This window comes from Monodon monoceros, unplaced genomic scaffold (genome assembly GCF_005190385.1).
Source record: "Monodon monoceros isolate NGI ecotype Baffin Bay Population unplaced genomic scaffold, NGI_Narwhal_1 Super_Scaffold_11, whole genome shotgun sequence".
NCBI classification, from domain to species: Eukaryota; Metazoa; Chordata; class Mammalia; order Artiodactyla; family Monodontidae; genus Monodon; species Monodon monoceros.
Genome location: NW_021703767.1, coordinates 90,765,718 through 90,788,216, shown reverse-complemented (window position 1 = coordinate 90,788,216; position 22,499 = coordinate 90,765,718). Strand labels below are relative to the sequence as shown.

Below are 22,499 nucleotides of genomic sequence, written 5' to 3'. Positions count from 1 at the left end.
TGTTTTTTTCCCTCAAGACTGCTTTGGCTATTTGGGGTCTTTTGCGTCTCCATACAAATTTTAAGATTTTTGTTCTAGTTCTGTAAAAAAAAATGCCACTGGTAATTTGATAGGGATTACATTGAATCTGTTGATTGCTATGGATAGTATAGTCATTTTCACAATATTGATTCTTCCAATCCAAGAATGTGGTATATCTCTCCATCTGTTTGTGTCATCTTTGATTTTTTTCATCAGTGTCTTATAGTTTTCTGAATACAGGTTTTTTACCTCCTTAGGTAGGTTTATTCCTAGGTATTTTATTCTTTTTCTTGCAGTGGTGAATGGGAGTGTTTCCTTAATTTCTCTTTCTGATCTTTCATTGTTAGTGTATAGGAATCCAAGAGATTTCTGTGCATTAATTTTGTATCCTGCAGCTTTACCAAATTCATTGATTAACTCTAGTAGTTTTCTGGTGGCATCTTTAGGATTCTCTAGGTATAGTATCATGTCATCTGCAAACAGTGACAGTTTTACTCCTTTTCCAATTTGTATTTCTTTTATTTCTTTTTCTTCTCTAATTTCCATGATAGGACTTCCAAAACTATATTGAATAATAGCAGTGAGAGTGGACATCCTTGTCTTGTGCCTAATCTTAGAGGAAATGCTTTCAGTCCTTCACCATTGAGAATGATGTTTGCTGTGAGTTTGTCATATATGGCCTTTATTATGTTGAGGTAGGTTCCCTCTATGCCCACTTTCTGGAGAGTTTTTATTATAAATTGGTGTTGAATTTTTTTAGAAGCTTTTTCTGCATCTATTGAGATGATCATATGGTTTTACTTCTTCAGTATGTTAATATGGTGTATCACATTGAGTGATTTGTGTATATTGAAGAATCCTTGCATCCCTGGGATAAGTCCCACTTGATCATGGTGTATGATCCTTTTAATGTGTTGTTGGATTCTGTTTGCTAGTATTTTGTTAAGGTTTTGTACATCTGTATACATCAGTGATATTGGTCTGTAATTTTCTTATTTTGTAGTATCTCTGTCTGGTTTTGGTATCAGGGTGATGGTGGCCTCATAGAATGAGTTTGGGAATGTTCCTTCCTCTGCAATTCTTTGGGAAGATTTTGAGAAGGATGAGTGTTAGCTTATCTCTAAATGTTTGGTAGAATTCGCCTGTGAAGCCATCTGGTCCTGGACTTTTGTTTGTTGGAAGATGTATAATCACACTTTCAATTTCAGTACTTGTGATTGGCCTGTTCATATTATCTGTTTCTTCCTGGTTCAGTCGTGGGAGGTTATACCTTTTTAAGAATTTGTCCATTTCTTCCAGGTTGTCCATTTTACTGGCATACAGTTGCTTGGAGTAATCTCTTAGGATGCTTTGTATATCTGCGGTGTCTGTTGTAACTTCTCCTTTTTCAGTTCTAATTTTATAGATTTGAGTCATCTCCCTCTTTTTCTTGATGAGTCTCACTAATGGTTGATCAATTTTGTTTATCTTCTCAAGGAACCAGCTTTTAGTTTTATTGATCTTTGCTAATGTTTTCTTTGTTTCTATTTCATTTATTTCTGCCCTGATCTTTATGATTTCTTTACTTCTGCTAACTTTGGGTTTTGTTTGTTCTTCTTTCTCTAGCTCCTTTAGGTGTAAGGTTAGATTGTTTATTTGAGATTTTTCTTTTTTCTTGGGTTAAACTTGCATTGCTATAAACTTCCCTGTTAGGACTGCTGTTGCTGCATCCCATAGGTTTTGGATCATGTTTTCATTGTAATTGGTCTCTATGTATTTTTTTGATTTCCTCTTTGATTTCTTTAGTGATCTCTTTGTTATTTAATAGCATATTGTTTAGCCTCCATGTGTTTGTGTTTTTATGTTTTTTCCCCTGTAATTGATTTCTAATTGCATAGCATTGTGGTCGGAAAAGATGCTTGATATAATTTCAATTTTCTAAAATTTACCGAGGCTCGATTTGTGACCCAAGATGTGATCTGTCCTTGAGAATATTCCATGCGCACTTGAGAAGGAAGTGTAATCTGCTGTTTTTGGATGGGATGTCCTATAAATATCAATTAAATCTATATGGTCTATTGTGTCATTTAAAGCTTGTGTTTCCTTATTAATTTTTTGTCTGGATGATCTGACCATTGGTGTAAGTGAGGTGTTAAAGTCCCCCACTATTACTGTGTTACTGTCGATTTCCTCTTTTATAGCGGTTAGTAGTTCTCTTATGTATTGAGATGCTTCTGTGTTGGGTACATATATATTTATAATTGTGTTATCTTCTTCTTGGATTGATCCCTTGATCATTATGTTGTGACCTTCATTGTCTCTTGTCTTTATTGTGTCTTCATTGTCTCTTGTAACATTCTTTATTTTAAAGTCTATTTTATCTGACATGAGTATTGCTACTCCAGCTTTCTTTTGATTTCCATTTGCATGGAATACACTTTTCCATCCCTTCACTTTCAGTGTGTATGTGTCCCTAGGTCTGAAGTGGGTCTCTTGTAGAAAGCATATCTATGGGTCTTGTTTTTGTATACATTCAGCAAGGCTGTGTCTTTTGGTCGGAGCATTTAATCCATTCATGTTTAAAGTAATTACTGTTATGTACGTTCCTGTTACCATTTTCTTATTTGTTATGGGTTTGTTTTTGTATGTTCTTTTCTTTTCTTGTGTCTCCCACTTAGAGAAGTTTCTTTAACATTTGTTGTAGAGCTAGTTTTGTGGTGCTGAATTCTCTTAGGTTTTTCTTGTCTGTAAAGGTTTTAATTTCTCCGTTGAATCTGAATAAGATCCTTGCCAGGTAGAGTAAGCTTGGTTGTAGGTTCTTCCCTCTCATCACTTTAAATATATCATATCATTCCCTTCTGGATGTAGAGTTTCTGCTGAGAAATCAGCTGTTTACCTTATGGGAGTTCCCTTGTATGTTATTTGTCATTTTTCCCGTGTTGCTTTCAATAATTTTTCTTTGTCTTTAATTTTTGTCAGTTTTATTACTATGTGTCTCGGCATGTTTCTCCTTGGGTTTATCTTGCCTGGGACTCTCTGCCCTTCCTGGACTTGGGTTGCTATTTCCTTTCCCATGTTAGGGAAGTTTTTGACTATAATCTCTTCAAATATTTTCTTGGGTCCTTTTTCTCTCTCTTCTCCTTCTGGGACACCTATAATGCGAATGTTGTTGTGTTTAATGTTATCCCAGAGGTCTCTTAGGCTGTCTTCATTTCTTTTCATTCTATTTTCTTTATTCTATTCTGCGGCCATGAATTCCATCATTCTATCTTGCAGATCACTTATCCGTTCTTCTGCCTCAGTTATTCTGCTATTGATTCCTTCTAGTGTATTTTTCATTTCAGTTATTGTATTGTTCATCTCTGTTTGTTTGTCCTTTAATTCTTCTAAGTCTTTGTTAAACATTTCTTGCATCTTCTCGATCTTTGCCTCCATTGTTTTTCTGAGGTCCTGGATCATTTTCACTATCATTATTCTGAATTCTTTTTTCTGGAAGGTTGCCTATCTCCACTTCATTTAATTGTTTTTCTGGGGTTTTATCTTTCTCCTTCATGTGGTACAAAGTCCTCTGCTTTTTCATTTTGTCTATCTTTGTGTGAATGTGGTTTTCCTTCCACAGGCTGCAGAATTGTAGTTCTCCTTGCTTTTGTTGTCTGCCCTCTGGTGGATAAGGCTATCTAAGTGGCTTGTGCAAGCTTCCTGATGGGAGGAACTGGTCCTGGTTAGAGCTGCTCTGGTGGGCAGAGCTCAGTAAAACTTTAATCCGCTTGTCTGTTGCTCTGGTGGGCAGAGCTCAGTAAAACTTTAATCCGCTTCTCTGTTGTTGGGTGGGCCTGGGTTCTCTCCCTGTTGGTTGTTTGGCCTCCAGTGAAGTTCAACCCATCACTGGAGTCTACCTGGCTCTTTGGTGGGGCTAATGGTGTGCTCTGGGAGGGCTCAGACCAAGGATTACTTCCTAGTACTTCTGCTGCCAGTGTCCTTTTCCCCACCTTGAGCTGCAGCCACCCTCCACCTCTGCTGGAGACCCTTCCACACTAGCAGGTAGGTCTGGTTCTGTCTCCTATGGGTCATTGCTCCTTCCCCTGGGTCCTGATGCACACACTACTTTGTGTGTGCCCTCCAAGAGTGGAGTCTCTGTTTCCCAGTCCTGTTGAAGTCCTGCAATCAAATCCCGCTAGCTTTCAAAGTCTGATTGTCTAGGAATTCCTCCTCCTGTTGCTTGAGCCCCCAGGCTGGGAAGCCTTCCCAGGCTGGGAAGCCTGAAGAACCTTCACTCCAGTGGGTGGACTTCTGTGGTATGTGTTCTCCAGTTTGTGAGTCACCCACCCAGCCATTATGGGATTTGATTTTATTGTGATTGCAACCTTCCTACCATCTTGTTTCAGCTTCTCCTTTGTATTTGGATGTAGGGCATCTTTTCTGGTGAGTTCCAGTGTCTTCCTGTTGATGATTGTTTAGCAGTTAGTTGTGATTCTGGTGCTCTCGCAAGAGGGATTGAGCGCACGTCCTTCTACTCTGCCATCTGTAACCAATCTCCTCTTTCTCAATCCCACTGTTAAAGAGAATCTTTCAGATTTGTGTTCTAATATTCCAATTCATATTATTAACTAAATTATATATAACTCTAGTTTGTCATCCAGCTAAAATTAGTACGATGAGTCTCAGAGATATTAACATCTTATGTCTTACTTATATCTCTGTTATCCAGAATAGGCTCAGTGAATAACTGTACTTTTCTCTACACGTTATTATTTCCGCACTGAGATTTTCCCATCTCAATATTACATAAATTGCTAAACCTATAAGATTAGTATAGAGGTGGATTTTTAAAAGTTTGTTGTAACTATATTTAAAGAGTATATGCATTCTTGTTGATAATTAAAACTCAGATTTAGACTACTGAATCTTTATATTTTGATATGGCATTTGTGTGACATTAGTTAATCTTTTTAGAATTTCTTATGGAGAACTCTTCAGTATTAATGTCAACACTGGATCAGTATAGGTTGTACAGATATAATATGGGATCTTATAAATCTAGCATCATTAATTTTTTTCATTGGAATTTGAAATAATTTTGAAATTTCAAATAGTTCAAATAAATCCTGAACGCATGCAGAAAGTAGTTGATGTCTTCTTTTGTACTGAAAATTGAATTTGACTTTAACATAAAACATTCTAAAAATAGACATCTTGCTTTCATATGATTTATTTTTTCTTTGAAGCCACCTTGCTAGTGTGTTTCTCTTTTTAGTTCATTTTATTCCAAAGGTATTATGAGAAAGTGGGCGTGGACTATCCTCTTATCTATCTGATTTGTGTATCTCCGTACACTCCACAAGTTGAGCCTGAAGCAGAAGTGTTTATTCCCCCCTTCCCCCTCCAGGGGAAACTCAAAAGAATTAAAAGAAGTTATAGCAGGACAGTATGCAGTATCAGAAGGTGCAACAGGAAATTGCATTTTTTTCAGTTCTGTTAGACAGTATATGGATAATATTTGTCACAGGAATAATGTGGCTCATTTATATTGTATCTGTTCTTCTGTGGAGCTCAAAGCACTTTATGGCCACTCTCATTAATCCTAAAGCCTTGCTATGGGCTAGGTATTTGACAGCTTTTGTCCTCATCTGATGGTCTGGGAGACTCTAGTTTTAAGGATGTCATTGTGCAGGCATTTGCAGTGTTCAGAAAACAACCAACTAATGTGAATAGGTGAGAAGGATTTCTTACTTTATTTATAAAGGCTTTATAGTAATAATTGTCCCAAGAAGCCAAATGCTACATGGAATTATTTGAAATATTCTGACTTCTCTTTACCTTGAAGACAGTTTTCCTTCTGAATCTGGGTGGTTAATAGGACTTTCATTCTTCTACAAATCCAGGATTGAAACATTAGTTCTTACTCTGTTACCTTATTGGCACAACTCCGTTTAATGGGTTGCCAAATTTTGCAGGCTCGTGTAGGCTTTTCATGTGGACCTTTACCTTTCTGTTTCCAGAGACATCTTTTTTCATGTAGGTGTTACTTCTTGTTGAGAAACCGCAATAACTTCTCACAGTTTTGACACCAGGGCCTTCATTTCAGAGTCTATAGGAAGCGGACTGTGAGTCCGCTTCTGTTGCTTACCAGCTATTAAGCATTTCTAAGTTTCTGAGCTTTAGAGTCATTTCCGTAAAATAGAAATAACAGTAACCAGTTTGAAAAGTTGTATTGTCATATATAAAGTATGGGAATGGAATGAGATAATATATTTTAAACACTGAGCTGTGTCTGGAAAAAATGGGATCTATGTGTGTTGTTTTTATTGTGTTCCCTTTTCCAGTTCTGTCCTTTTCTGCATAGTACTCTCAGATCAATATTTCTAAAATCCACTTTCATGCTACCAATTCTCTGTTCAGAACCCTATCCAAGAGCCCAGTACTTAATATTCCCCATACTTCTTATCTGTCATACAAGGCACAGAACAATAAGGACTCTCTCTAATTCTCACCTTAATCTACAACATACATGATGATCTCAGTTAGCCTTGGCTCCTTACCCCTCCCTTTTCACACCTTTGTTTTCCCATCATGGCCAGTTTAATCATGTTGATTATTTTGTCTGGAGTCATCTCTCTCATTCACATTTTCTTTCTAGTTTGAAACTTGTATAAAATATCCTATCAAAGCCAGAATCATTCAAAACCTGACATAGGTAAAGAGGACAGTTCTAGTAATTGTTTTGTAGCTGAGCTCTGACATGCTGCCCACTTACCAGTCAGGGACTGATGTTAATTAAGATGGACCCAGAAGGTCCTTGATGTGTAGCTCAGCATATAATATGACATCATTGGATTGTTAGGAAGATTAAATGAAGAATCTAGAAAGAAAATTTAGGCCAAAGTGAATAGTCTTGAAGTTTGTTTAAGCACCATTATCATGGAAAAGCTTTTAAAAGGTAACTGTACTTGGTGCTGTTTGAAGTCCTACATACAACAACTAACAGAGACATTATTCCTATCCTTAAAAACACCCTAGCTTATTAACTGGACCATTAGTGCTATACTGTGTCTCTCACTGTTTCCTTACAGCCTGTGCTGTGACTTCAAAGAAGACATTATTTAGTGAGATACCTTTCAATACAGTAAAAAATATTACCTTAGTAAGAAAATAGGCAAAGCATTATCTTAGTCTTTTTTTTTTTTGGATGTGAATTTAGGTTCCACTTTGTAAAATACTTTGAGAAAATGTACATCCAAAACAATTTGATTAAATTAGATTCAAGTTATAGGACTCTTCTGTAAGAAAATTCTCATGTACATAAATTCAGAGGAAGAATTAATAATAGAATATTTCTGACTTGAGTTCCATGTACACACAATTCTTGATGATCAATCTGTGGCTTATTAGCTGATGGAATTTTTTCTGTGGCACATGTTTAAAAATCTCCATCTTATTCTTCCAGGTGTATCTTCTCTGAAGACACATTACCACTACAGCAAGATAATAGAGGGAAAATTTTCAAGTCATAATTCTTTGTGTTATTAATAGTAAAAATAATTTTAATAATTTTTTTAAGAAAAATAATGTCAGGAAGAGAATTGATTGAAAACCTTTCATATTACCCATTCCAAATATGAGGAACTTTTCTGTAATTACAGTGGAATCTTACCTAAAATTTAGATGTAACCATGTAAATACAAAGAAGTTCTTTCAATATAAAGATGAGAAAGATTTTTATTAAATTCATATCAGGATTATAAAATTCCATATGTTATTCTGAAACACAGTTTGGAGAGGAAACTATTAGCTTATTTAAACAATCGCTCATGGACAAGTTTAGAATCAAAATCTTAGAAATGGTAATCCTTAGACATTATATATAGGATGAGTTTAAGGCTGTAAATGAGGTGAAAAATTTCTCCGAGTCACTTCCCAATTAGAGGCAGAGTAAGGAGCAGGTTTTAGTCTCTGGAATCCAGACCATTGTCCCTTTGTTGTGTCAGTATTTGCACTTCAACAACAGAAAATACACAGGAAGCCAGGAAAAGCTGGGAAGCTCTTCATATAGCTAGCTCATTTAATCTAACATCTATATCAGAAGAACAAGGGTTACTATTTTTTTCCATTTTTACTATCAGAAAACATCTAAAAACTAAGTTAATCCAGAAATAATGCACTGGTTTTCTGCCTGTTCATCTAATCAGTCTCATAAAATAATGTGTTCTCATTATAATCTGGTAAGAAGAATTTTATTGTAAATTAATGGCTTCATACTTTCACAGCAACCTAAAAACAGACAAAACACATCTACATAGTTTATCTTCTATCTTTGCAAACTGTACTTTTTCTAAAATAAGAAACTTTGCAAATCATTCCAATGTTCACACTCTTCAAGTCTGAAATGGGAAATTTCTCGGGGGAATGCCTCTGAAGAGGATTGCTTTGCTTATATTACATGTAATGTGCAGATGGCCAATTATTCCAGTTATGAATCTAGACTACTCGCCTCGAAGTAAAGAACAGACTAAATATTTTGTCTGTCTGTTAGTTTGTTTTTCTTATGATACAGTTTATAGTTTATTTCCAAATGTTCATGTTCTTAGAATGCTTTAGGGAATGAAATAGTCTTGGAGTAGACAAATGATGAAGACAAAAGAATAGAAATATTTAGAGTTATGTGGAATAGAGAATCAGTTCTCATGTAACCACTTATTCTTCTGAAATAAAATTAAGAAAACATTTGTCAGTATCGGAATATTACTACTGCCATTGTACATCTACGTTTTTATTTAAAATGACAAATTTATAAATATAAATTTAGTGATGTAAAACCCTATGCCAAAGGAAGTCCTATTTTTTGAGTAGAAAGGATCATACTACAAAAATATCTTTAGAAAACATGTTGTTAATGATGACCACCATCTACCTGAAACATAGCAATGGACTTTGAAGTAATTATATCAATGTGTTTTAAAGCTATTAAAAAACAAATTATTTATAAAAATATATTCTCATAATTCTGTAAGTAATAATTATAGGACATGCCAGATTTCAGCTAACAATATAATTAAATACTATGCTTATGTCCTGTATAATGACCAAAAGAAGCCTAGCACCTTGCTTAACTGCACATTAATCAAAACTTTTTAATATAATACAAACTCTTCTTTAATTAAATGTTTGCCAAGTTTAGAACAAATTCCAAGGCTGCATAACCACAGATATACAGATGACCAAGTGTATTTGTTTCAGGGGAGAGAATGATGGTAATTTAAACTAATTTTAGTTTCCTGTGGCCCAAATAATTTCACTTTACTGATATAAATCTTGAGTTTATATGTCTAAACCTAAAGGAAAAATATTTTTAGTGATCGGAAAGCTTTTCTAGCTTTTTCTGAGCCTGTGTCATATCTGTGATCAGTACCTTTGAATAAACTAATTGGAAAGGTAGAGCTCAAATTAAATGAACAGTTATTAATATAAATTATTATTACCAAAGACTTTTTTTATATATTACTTTTTAAAAATACAGTTGACTCTACATAATTTGTATGCTCTTTTAAAGTCAGAATATACAGATACTGCTTTATAAATGAGTATGTTACTTTCTAGTCTCTTTAATGTAAAACTAAATATGACTTTTTATAATTCATCAGCTGAAGCTAATTAAATTATTTTTATTAAAAGGTAATTAAATATTTAAATATTATGATATTTACTAGGGAACGTGGTAGGGCGCTTTAGCTTGAGAGAGGACCAAGGAAATGAGGCAACGAGACCATCTGTCTTCATGTTTAGCATTTTGTGATTGTGTTATAAGTCATGAGTTTTAGGCTTATGATTAGACGAAACTGAGTTACTCACTTGAATACTGATGTGATCATTCATTCAAAAAATATTCACTGTGCCCTCCCTTTTAGTATGAAGTGTACTAAACCATGGCAATAGAGCAGTGAATGAGCCCTCAAGATGTCTATACTATACTCTGGCCAGTGAGCAGAAAGTGAAAAGGAAATTAGAGCAGAGCCAGTTTACTAAGTGTATAAGCAAGGACTTACGTGGGGACACATATGAGGACCAAGCTTCCTAGAGTAAGTGACATCTAAGAGTTGGGTAAACTGGCATTAGCCAGCTTTTAGACCTACAATTTGTGTTAGTTTGAGAGAAGGCAAGAAATATGATGTAAACTCATGAAATAGTAATTTTCATTTTAATTATGAGAATAGCTGTCAGTAATAAAAATCCTGTATCCTTAAAAATAATTATACATGTGTGTATGTGTATACATGTATGTTTGTGTATGTATGTATATATGTATACACATAGAGAGCCTGGACAAGCTCTGAGAAGACTGCGTAGCACAAAGCATATTTAAGTGTATGTATTTCATTTTTAATAAAAATCGGAACAACACAGTGCTGAACTTGACTAGTTTGAAGGAAGATGGTGATACAACCAGCAGGTTATGAGACACTGAAATAATAAAGGATCAGCTGTATTTACAAGGATAACAAAATAACTAGCCAACTTAGTGTGCTGGTCATTTCAGGGAAATAACTAAATTTAGTGAGCTAAGATAAAAGTGAAAAAACATCCACGCCGAATATTTAATGGTCTGATTTCTGTCAAAGTGGCAGTCCTCTGGAGAAAGTCAGATCAAATATTCTGGGATAACATTGCTGATATCAGCTTGTTCATTTGATATTTGAGTCTTTTTCATAAAAGTGCAGCACAAAATGTATTCTTAAAATCTCTACTTTTTAAGCTCTTTGATTGCTTGGTTCTCTGGCAAATGGGAAGTATTTACACTTTAGGTTTGTCAGTCTCTTACTATAATGAATTAGAATAGCTGAAAATGTAGAAAAGAAATTCAAATCAGTTAGAGACTGTAATATTTATTCATGACTGAAATAAAGTGTTGTAAATGTAATTTTGATCTTTAAATCAACAAATTTATCTTTGAGAAAAGAGCAGAACCAAAAAGAAATGTTCTCAGTCCAATTTAAACTTGCTATTTAGTGACAGCATATGCAGAGACCTGTTACCCATTTTGAAGGAGACCCTCTGAAAAAACTGCTGATTTGGAGTTTATTAATATAGTCAAAGGCTCTGTCATCTTTAATTTGGGATAAGGTGAGCAAACATAGTCTATTATTCTTCATCCTCTTCATCGCACTTTTTATATCTTCTTTGCTATAAAAATTATATCAATTATGCTACAGAAAAATCTATAGTGATTTAGGCCATTGCTCATCTAATGTGCACATGAGTCACCTGGGGATCTTGTTAAGCTACAGATTCTGATTCAGAAGGGCTGGGATGGGGCCTGAGATTCGGCATTTCTAATGAGTCCTGCCCCTGCTGCTTGTCCAAGAACTACACACTGAATAGGAAGGATCTGTAGGGTCTATGGTTACATCATGTAACACTGATCTTATGTTCACACGCACACATACAGAGTCAGGTGCCGAGGGCTGAGTTACACACCTCAATTTGGAAATCGTGCTGTCCTCCCCAAAGGTGGCACATTCTCATCACTGAGCCATACAAGGCCCTTATTGTTTTATTTACCAGCACATTCTTTACCTTATCCCTCCTCTCAGTGCCTTAATTCTGAGGATCCCAGTGTCTAAGATTTCTGGTCTCTGAAGGTTTATCTTTCCTGATACTCTTTGGATAATTGGCATTGCTTTATACACTAACATTTCAGTTGATTTTAAAAGAATTCCATCTCGCCACACAAAAAATGCTGGCAGCTAACATATTTTCTTTATATGCAGATGGGCTTGAAGTGGGCATCAATGATTTGAAAAAGCATAATGAAATCCTATTACATATGTACAATAAGAAACCATTTTACTTATTTTTAATCTCATTTCTTCTCAGTTTCAGCCACTGTGGTTCAGGGTCTAGGCCTCTGAGCTAATGTATTATTTTTATTTCAGTCAATCGCATAATGAAGACCCTTCAGTGTTACCTTGGTTGTTCAGGTATAGTAGATGGGATGACAGTCTTCTCATAGTGAAATTATTTATAAGTTACTTTTCAAACAGTGAGTCAATTTTGGGACTCTGTATATATATCCAGTTTGCTCTTTCTACTGTATGCATGTGGCATTGTACTGAGGATTGGATTATTGAATGGGGTGAATCGATTTGGATCCTTATCTAGATTACAAAGAGTTCATAAAGTGAAGAGAGAACTGGCTATCTACTAAAATAAAACTTAGTGTCAGTCTTTATAGAGCCTACACAATGTACAAGCTATGATATAAATGCTATAATCTAAAAGTTAAAATGCTAAAATATAATGTCAAATATTTTCTGGATGGTACCGTTTGCATCAAGGTACATAATCCACCTGATTTTCAGCTCATATCTAATGGGTTCTTATAGTTTATAAATGCTTTAAAATATAACTGAATAAAAATGGTACATGTATTTGGTTTTATTCAAAGTCTCTTAATCATGTAAGAAAATGAAATTCTATCAATTCTACAATAAATGAATTTTTAAAAAATAACTTTTGTCTATAACTTAGTGTTTGCGTCCTGTAAAGTCCTGCTTTTAGTATCTGCTCTTAGAAGTGAACTGTTTTTCAAATTTCCATTAAGCTGAAGTGAAAAATTAATGAACCACTTCAGATATTTCAAAATGAATGCAAGTCTACTAGTCACGCAGTACAAAATATCAAAGATTTTGGTATGGTCAATTACTGTTTAGGGTTCACTCACATTTAACTTTTAAATGCATTGTTTCAGATGCTTAATAGGGCATTCTGGAGAAAAAAAAAGAATAAAGTTATTGATTTTTTAATTAACTTTAAATATATCTCAAAGATAATTTTATTTATATACCTTTTTTTACCCAGACAAAGCTAATTTTAGAGCAAAGTTAATTAGTGAGTTGATTGGGATGAATTTTTTTTTTTTGCGGTACGCAGGCCTCTCACTGTTGTGGCCTCTCCCGCTGCGGAGCACAGGCTCTGGACACGCAGGCTCAGCGGCCATGGCTCACGGGCTCAGCCACTCCGTGGCATGTGAGATCTTCCCGGACCGGGGCACGAACCTGTGTCCCCTGCATCGGCAGGCGGACTCTCAACCACTGCGCCACCAGGGAAGCCCGGGATGAATGGGTTTTGAAGGTTTTGAGAGTAGTTAGCTGGGGAGAAAGCACTAATGTTCAGCAAGCATAGAATTAATAGAATTCTAATTTTTTTTCAGTTGTACCCCTCTTCCATTTTCTAGGCATTCAGAAAATTGGTAAGACAGAGACGTTAAACTATTTTTCAAGAAATTGTTAATCCATCTTCCCTCCCTCCCTCTCTCCCTTTCCTCTCTTTTCTTTTCTTTTCTTTTCTTTTCTTTCTTTCTTTTTCTCTTTCTTTCTTTTTCTCTTTCTTTCTTTCTTTCTTTCTTTCTTTCTTTCTTTCTTTCTTTCTTTCTTTCTTTCTTTCTTTCTTTTCTTTCTTTCTTTCTTTTCTTTCTTTCTTTCCCTTCCTTCCTTCCTTTCTTCCTTCCTTCCTCCCTCCCTCCCTCCCTCCCTCCCTTCCTTCCTTCCTTCCCCTTTCCCCCATTAATTATGGAGCTCCTGTTATGATCCTGGCAACATGCTGAGCATTGTGTGTCATGCAATGATGTAGAAGACTTGGTCCTTTTCTTTAAGGAGTTTAGAGGGGAAACCAAAATGTTTTTACATAGCGATAATGTTAATTAGTAACGGCAAGCACTGAAAAAAAAAAGATATATCAAACAGAGCTGAAGGTGTCAGAGAAAGTTTCTTGTGGAAAATGTATAGTTCAGATGTGAGATACATGAGAAGAGCAAGTAAAGTGGAAGGAATGGGTTACGTAAAAACATGGAGGTTTAAATCACAGAATATGTAGGGGGATAGCTTAAGTTTTAGCATAAGATATATGGAGAGGAATGGTAGGAAATAATGTTGGAAATATAAGGTCTGAGATGATGAAGGGCCTTGAATGGCAAGTTCAGTATCTGAACTCAAGAGTGGTGAAATCATGCAGCATTTTAAGACGTTTCATTTTGTGTTGGCAGCATGTTAGCACCTAACATCCATGAAAACTGCAAAATAACAGACTGTACATTTCTCATAAATACTATCTCATTGTCCTGTGTACACTATAAATTTCAAAGGTAATGGCTGAGGGAGAAAATACATGCTGGGAGAACCATAGTGAGATGGCTATATCAGGACCTCCCAGCTGGCACGCTGAGTGAGGTATAATGTCTGTGCCTTGAGATATTAATCACCATGGCCCCAGGTGCAGCCTGGAGAAACAGCAACTCAGGACAGCAGCTTTCTTGTGATCTGAAAGTCCCTTTCAGTTGACCTCAGCTGGCTGCATGGCTGCTAGCATCTTCTGTGTGAACCATGCAGGACCTGATTCACGGGTGTGCAATCTGCCCTCAAAAGTGCCCACACCTGATTCATCTCCCTGCTATTGCCGTATTGAAATCCTTCCCACTGTTTGAACAAGAGGCCCCACATTGTCATTTTGCTCTGGGCCTTGCAAATTATATAGTCAGTCTTGGTACTATGACACGAAAATGGTTATGAACTACACTACGGTCAAATGAACTATGCTATGGTCAAAATGCACAGTTGTATATCCATATAAAAAGGGCTACTAAATTATGAGACCAGCTCTGTGTTTATACAACAAAAACGATCCTAAGCTTAAATCTCATTACTTTTTCTTCAAAGCCATGACTTCTGTGACTGCCATAGGCCCAAGATAAATACCACATTTTAGCCTTGTGGTTTTCCTGATGATAAATTAAGGAAATGCTTCCGTAACATATTTTCTCACTTATAATCTTTCTCCTGGAGCCTGTATACCAGTATTGTAGAGGTCTGCACCCCCATGCAGTTCTACCAAATTAAATTCTGAGAAAACCTGTGGCAATTATTTTCCCTAATAAAGGTCTGAAAAATATAGCTCTGTATTCTCAAGCATTATTGGCTGCCTGATAGTCATTCCATTGTGTATTTCTTTTTCTGAGTCAATATAAATATATAAACCGAATAAGCATATATTTTTTAGTTCTTTCCTTATGCAGAATTTATTCTCTCCAATCTCTTTACTCAGAGTACTTGTGTAATTTTTCTCTTGTGTTACCATAGTTGTTTCTCTCCTTATTTTCATTTAATTTTTATTTTTTCAAAGTTATAGATGAATATAAATAGACATTTCTATAAAGCTTCATTTATAAAAGTGTGTTACCTTTTCTCTCCTGTCCTTCCCTGTGTTTCTCTCCCCTTTGTCTGTCCCAAAGGCAAGCACTTAATTGCTTTCAACATTTTTAGTTGTTACCTACTTTTCATATTTACGTCTGTGCCTCCCAATAGTATGTTTAAGAGCTGAATACATTCTTCAGTTGTATTCACTATATTGACTTACCACTATGAAAGATAAAGATTTAATTTTCCTTCATAAGTTTCCATGTACCTTCATCCCTGATGTTTGCCCTTTTCTCTTTTTTCCTAAAGAATAATATCCATTTTTGTATTAAAAAGTCATTATTTATATTACTCTGTGTGAATATTTTTCACAATGTATGATGATTCCATTTTTCTCGAGAAAATTTTTGCTCCCTTTGAAACTAATAGTTTTCTCATTTTATAGATTTCTCTTTTTTCTGTATATCTCGAACCTCTTCAAATGCCAATTCTCTGATCTTACTGTGAATATGTTCTCAGAACATTAAGACGCATCTGGTATTCCCATGATTTTTGTTTTCCTGGAGACCCCCTTCCTGACGTCCTCTTCTTATCCTCACTAGGTCTGCTGCTCTTGTGCCTTTCTAGGTTTGGCCTTGGCTGAGAGCTCCTACTTAAGAATGGCAGCGTAAGTTCATTTGAAGTTCTGTATGTGGTGAGATGTATTGACTGATAAGTGTCAATGTAGGATGTCTTGAGGGAGTTATTTTATTGGTAGACTTCCAGATTTTCAGTATTTTTCTATATTCTCTATTGCCCTGGTCCTATTTACCACAAGTGAATTATCTAGTGCCCAACCTAGACGGAAGGATTCTGGGCACCACAAGAGTAAGGCATCTGAAGGGTCTCAGCAATCATAATACCGTCCCATTTAAAGTATGAGTCACCCTTCCCTGTGTCTGGTGTCTCCCTGTTCAGTGTCCCACTTTCAGTCTCTGCTGGAGGGAGGGAGGACCGGGCACTGTTCATGTTGACTGGGTGACTGAGGGGTTCGGGAGGAGAGACCCCCTCACAATCCGAATTTCATCAAACTCTCCTGTTTCCAGCCCCTCCATTACCCCTATTTTAATAGGTAGCTGGTGTTATCAGTTCTCAAGAGTTTCTGGGTTCTGTGGTACAAACTGCATTGCTTTTCAGCTTCCTCCCTCTGCTGGCTTAGGTTTTGGTCTCCTTGGTCTGTCATATCAGTTGACACTTATTCATCTGCTTTCATGCTTCTATCGATAGAATCTTATTGCTAATGTGTCTCCTATTCTCTTGGCCCCTGTGGGTTGATGCTTTTTATCTCTTTGTTGTCATTTCAGTGGAGAATGGAAGTAAATGCCTGTGTACGATCTGCCATAATTGACTAGGATACTTAATAGTATTTGGACTGAATTTTTATTATGAAGTATCTCAAATCATTTTTAATAAGTAGACAGAGTATAACCAAGGAATAAACAAACAAACGAGCTGAAATAAACTTACCATTCATCATTTAAAGACGTATTACAGAAAAACCTGCTCTTCAAGTGTTTTTAACTTCTGTTTACTAAGGATTCTCTTTCTTTCTCTTTTGAATACAGATGGAAGCTTTAGACAAAACCGATCAAACCTCACCTCTCTACTAGTGCAGCCCATCTCAGCATCTCTCGTTGCAAAACTCATCTCTTCACCGAAAGATAGAATCACACACAGTGCCTGTAGCCCTCTAGAACTTCCAAATAATGGTAAAGTACTTAATGTCTTTCTGTGTGTCTTCTAGTTTTTATAATGCCCATGATCATTATTAATCTCTTTTGATTGACATTTTTTGGATTATTCTTTTTTTAAAAAAAAAACAAATATTTATTTTCGTTGATGTGAGCATTTATTTCTCTTCTCTGGCTCTTAAAAGGACATTTTTGAAAGTAATTTTGATAAAGACTGAGAGTTGACCAAGCTGAGAGATTAAAAAAAGAAGAAAAGCATTTTGAACTGTAACAAAGAAAAGCAGCTTTACAAATAAAGCATTTTGTACATTCATGAAAATCTGCTTAACACAGCTTCTCAGTTTAAGCTTCAGCAGTCTTGTTGCCTGCCAAGATTCAGTGGATAGCAGTCAGCTATCTGGTGTATGAAGTCTTTTAGTTGAAAGCATTAAAGCCTAATTCCTGCTGTTGACTAAAAAATCCCTCTGTCTTTATGCATCATTGCCCGAGAGATGCTTCTTGTACTGCAGTGCAGTTTGTCAGGCCTTGTTGGACCACATAGGATAAAACTCAATTCATTCAGCTACTGTGGTAGGGTGAAAATCAGGGGCTGTGTCTTATTTCTACCTCCAGCCTCAGCATTAGACCTCTAAAGAAGAGACTCTCTTTACATATTGTTAAATTTGTATCAAGTCACTCTGAAAGTCAACTTGAGGGCTCTGTTTTTGTGTCCAGACCCAAAGGCTCAACTACCATGTTTTATCTCATCTGTTTTCTCCTGACAACAAAAGCATAAAAAATATGTTTTGAAAAAGCCTAAAAAAAAAAACCCATCTGAGTACATTCAGAATTGCCCTTTGTTAGAGACATAGGCTTTTCAAAGTTCTGTATCTTGAGAGCCTCAACTGATTTTTGATTGAACATAGTGGGAACTATAGAAAACAGGGTTAAGCCTATGTCCTCAAAGCAGGAAAGAAGAAGCTCTTGAGGAGATTTTTGTTTTGCTTAGTTTTTTCTGTCTTCTATTCCTGAACCCCACAATTTTATAATGAGCTCTATTTGTTAAAATATGTAAATAACATTATAATAATAGTTTACTTGTAAGAAAAGCACTGAACATTGAAAAGACCAGATTTAAGTCCAGATTTAATTAACTGATTGATTTATTCAATAAACATTTACAGCCCCTAATATGTTCAGCCACTGTCCTGCCCTCAGTGAGCTGACAGTCCATGTCAGCTCCATGACTGCTCATATGTCACCTCCCTGCGGGAAGCTTTCTGTGTCTGTGTCTACGGAAGGATATCTCACCTTCTAGTATCTTACGTTGTTCTGAGAATCAAATTAGGACGTTTAAGTGAGTACTTTTCTATACTGTAAAATGTTATGTTAGCAAGTATCTTCCTTATCAAATAACTAGATCAATTTCCCCCAAATATGTTAAATGTCTGCATAATAAGAGCACAACGAAGCAAAATGGCATTCTCCAGCTATACCTCTCTCTGCACTAAGTTAGCAACATGTATGAAGTTTAGAGGAAAAATTGAGATATATTCTGAAACCTGTTTGTAACTCCATTGTTAAAGAAGGAACAACCTAGGCCTGCTTTCTAAGCAGTTACGCCATATCAAGTTTTCCTCATGGGTGTGGTGATTATTATTGGTTTTAGAAATTTTCAGACAGAGATATATTTCAATCAAGATATTTCACATTGTAATGGATCCTTCTTTCATCATTTTTTTACTATGGAATATTACCTTTTGATTTCCCAAATACCTATTGAGCAGTCTCAGTGAGTTATTACATTTAAACTGATCTTAAATGTAGGATAAATGACTCTTAACCCCAATGTTTTAGACAACAGTACTCATGATACATCCAAAATAATTAACTTTTAAGTTTTCTGAGAAACACATAAATACGTTAGTTCCTCACTATGATCTGTATCGGGGTGGAACATGAAAAGGATACAGAATGATGTACTATGTTTTTGAGCAATAAGAGCAACACTTGTAGTTTATGGATTTAAAAAAGTAATGTAAAGCTTATTATAATTACATCTGACTTGAATTTTATTAGTCTTGAGTTTTAATGTAGGAAAATCTTCACTCAAAAGTTTGGACAGGAGTGCATTAAAAATACGTGTGCAAATCAACTAATTATTTATCTTGCTCATTTAACCCTTTATATACACTTAAACAGAATTCTCTACAGTCCAGACAGCAATGTGGTAGAGTTTGCCTGCCATGCTTTCTTTTTCAGCATCCATTTGCCCCTTCCCCTTTTTGAACTGTGGCCAACATTTCCTAGCAATATAGTATGAGTAGGTTTGACCATATCTTAAGTTGTAGAAGTAGATCCTGATTGGCTTGAGTCTATCAGCATATCACATCAACGATGGGATGATGGTTGGTTCAAGGATGATGTAAGTTTGGCCAAACAGAGACATGACTCAACTTCTGGACTTTGAATAATGGTTAACTTTAACAGTAGAGCTGAACAAGAAAGCATATAGCCCTGGGATCTTTCAATAGCCTTTCTGGGACCTTGAGAGTATAATACCTGAAAATGGAACCAACACAAGGAAGGGGTAGGTGAATAATGTGGAGAGAGAGAGTGTGAGAGAGAGACTGACTCTTGTCCACATCATTTGATGCCTAAATAAAGCCTTGTCTAAAAGCCAAATCTACTGAATTAGCCATATATATGAGGCAGTACATTTCCTTTCTTTTTGTTGTCAACTTATGTTCGATTTTCAGTTACTTGCAAACAAAAGCTACAAAATTGATACTGTAAAACCACACTAAACAAAATAATTAAATATCTATATGCATGAAATAGACTCAGCTAAGTGAAGTGAAGAGGATGGTATTTGTAGGGCAAGTCCTGGAAGAGCTAAGAAAATTGTATGAGGAATAGAAAAGGAAGCAGGAGAAAAGTTTCTTGCCTCAATATATAGAGATTTGTTGCATTGATTAGATAATTGGATATTGACACCATTTAATTTTCCATGACTTTTGTAGGTCTTACCCATTGATTATATATTGTCAATCTTTGTCCTTGAGAGTCAATCAATACATGGAAATGTGAATTTTCAGATATCAATCTGAGCTTATTGTTAAAAACCATGACTATAGTGAAAAAAATGAGATGAGAAAGTATAAAACCTGTTCATGTAATTTAGGGTGAAAAATATTAATGAATTGTGCTTAAAGAAATATTTTAATATGCAATTGCTTTTGATAAATAGAAAAAAGTGACTTACTATGATGCATAAAATTTGGTGTCATTAGTGATAAGTTTTCACATAAGTAAATTTGGATCGTATATCTTCAAATGGTTATATATATACATAGCTATATAACACTACTATTTCCCTATTCACAATTATATATGTTCTTTGTTCAAAATTATTTTCATCAGAGTAATATAATGTTCTCTGATAATTTTTATAATTTTCACATATTTCAAATGAATTTTGAAGATCTATATTTCTAATTTGTTAACAGCCACTTGAAAGTATGCATTATTTTCATTTTTTGAACAGAAATGTAAAAAGAAGTATTGAACATATTATCTACAAAGTGTGGTTATTCTAAAAATTTTTTGGCAAGTAATACATATTAGCTTTTAAGGAAATATCCACTAACAAGAAATGTTAGTACAGGTTAAGTCCAGCATTGCTTTTTGTTACACATGAGACTAACCATCCTGTTCAGAGTAGACTCAGTGTTGCTGTATGTGAAAAGATCCAGGAGTACATTGTGCTATTCTGTTAAAAGAATGTCTTGAGATATACGTGTGTGTGTGTGTGTGTGTGTGTGTGTGTCTTAAGTAGATGATGGAGTGGTATGGATGTGATATGCTGTGGCTTGGCTTTTAGAGGCTTTGTAAAAGAGAATTCCCCAGTAGATTTTTTAAAAAGTCAGAGAATTGAAGACTTGTTTTAGAGTAGGGTGAGCTTTAATAACTTCTAGCCATCAACATGGAGGGAAATATCCAGAAGAACACAAGGACAAATGTAATGTACTCAGATAACTTCTATATAGCATTCATGTAGATATGATGGCCACTCTTTAAAAAAAAAAAAATCAGTGAGCTAGACTACTGTAGGAAAGACTGATAGGTCTTGTGACAGATGCAAGCTATTTGTTAGGAATCACTAAATGGCACTGATGACACCCCAATTTTATAGCTCTTCAAGCAGCCAGTTGCACAGTGAACCTAGGAGTCTGAGCAGGAAGCCGATAACAGGGTACTCTGTAGAACTAAAGATCAGCCTTCATGAGCTGCCAGTCTGCAGTCCTCAGACAAAAGGGAAAAAAAGCTTTAGAAATCACTTTGAAGGTCTGTTCATCAAGGGTCTTAAACAGAGTGAACGCAGGTGGGAAACCTATTATCCAAAGTCCACAGAAAGTACAGTCAATTCTCTGTTTCCTGGGGAGTACAGGTTGGATTTACGGAGGGTGACACAGGTGTCATTCACCAGAACTTCTCAGGTTTCCAGTTTTCTGTCTTGACGGTTTTGATTTTAGGAAATGATTCAGCTTAGATCCAGTCTAGAGTTTTGTTTGTTTGTTTGCTGGAAGACCTAGAGACAATCTGAAATACACGCTCTGAAGCAAAATTACTTTAACAAGTATTTTCCAATTTTTAATGTTTCTCAGCAATTTTTTACAGTTTCCTACATTCTTATCACATCGTTTCTTAAGTATCTGTACTCTTTCCAAATTATAGAAGCTCCAACTAAATTTTGTAGTTTATGTATAAATCTATCAGAGCAATACCTTATCTTTATATTTTGAGGATCATTTTTTCATAATGGGTGACCATTGTCATTTACTATCCTAGAAACTGCCAGAGATTCCTGAATGCCTTTCTGGTTCTATATCTTGCTATTCCCTTCATGTAGCCACAGTTTCTTCCTATTATTCTATTTAGTATTATCCAAATATGTCTTGCAAGTTGTAAAACCCCAGTATACTCTAAAGCTCTGTGCAAGTGCCATCTCCTCCATAAAGAGCCCTTTGGAGTTCTACTCCAGTTGGAAGTACCCTGACTCTCTGCTATGCTTTAGGAAGTTATATGCTATTTGGTATTGGGATATCATACTCTTCTGAGGAAGAGATAAACAACTTGGATTTTCATTAGAATGTATTGTTTCTGCTTTATTTCTGTATGATTTCAATTCTTCCAGGTTTTCTTTATAGCCCAGGATTTGATTAGTGTCCCATGAGAATTTGAAAAGAATGTGTACTGTGTAGTTGTCAGGTATAGAGTTTTATATGTATCCATTTAGACCAAGTACCTTAGTCAGGTCATTCAAATATTCTGTATCTTATTTTTACTGCTAAAATCTCCTACTATAAGTATCTATTTGTTTATTTTATCTTGTAGGTCTATCAGTTTTTGATTTATATATTTTGAGATCATTTCTTAGATGTTTATAAATTCAAATATATCAAATCTTCCTGGTTTAGTTGAAACACTTATCAGATGAAGTGATCTTTATAATGCATGTCTTAAATTTGATTTCACCTGATTCTAATTTAACTACATTAGCTTTTTCTTTTTCTTTTTTTTGGTTAGTGTCTTTATGCTATATCTT

General features: G+C 35.4%; 1 protein-coding gene and 1 pseudogene across 2 annotated transcripts in view; one reads left to right on the top strand and one right to left on the bottom strand.

Moving 5' to 3' along the window:
* LOC114890736 overlaps positions 1-16,276 on the bottom strand; it is a 68,160-nt pseudogene extending 51,884 nt beyond the window's left edge.
* Positions 1-22,499, top strand: part of NAALADL2 (N-acetylated alpha-linked acidic dipeptidase like 2) — a 1,153,076-nt gene that overhangs the window by 771,144 nt on the left and 359,433 nt on the right. For both annotated transcript variants that reach the window (XM_029214633.1, XM_029214632.1), the window contains one exon: positions 16,787-16,930. In XM_029214633.1, the coding sequence (XP_029070466.1) occupies positions 16,787-16,930 (144 nt within the window). The remainder of the gene's footprint in view (positions 1-16,786; positions 16,931-22,499) is intronic.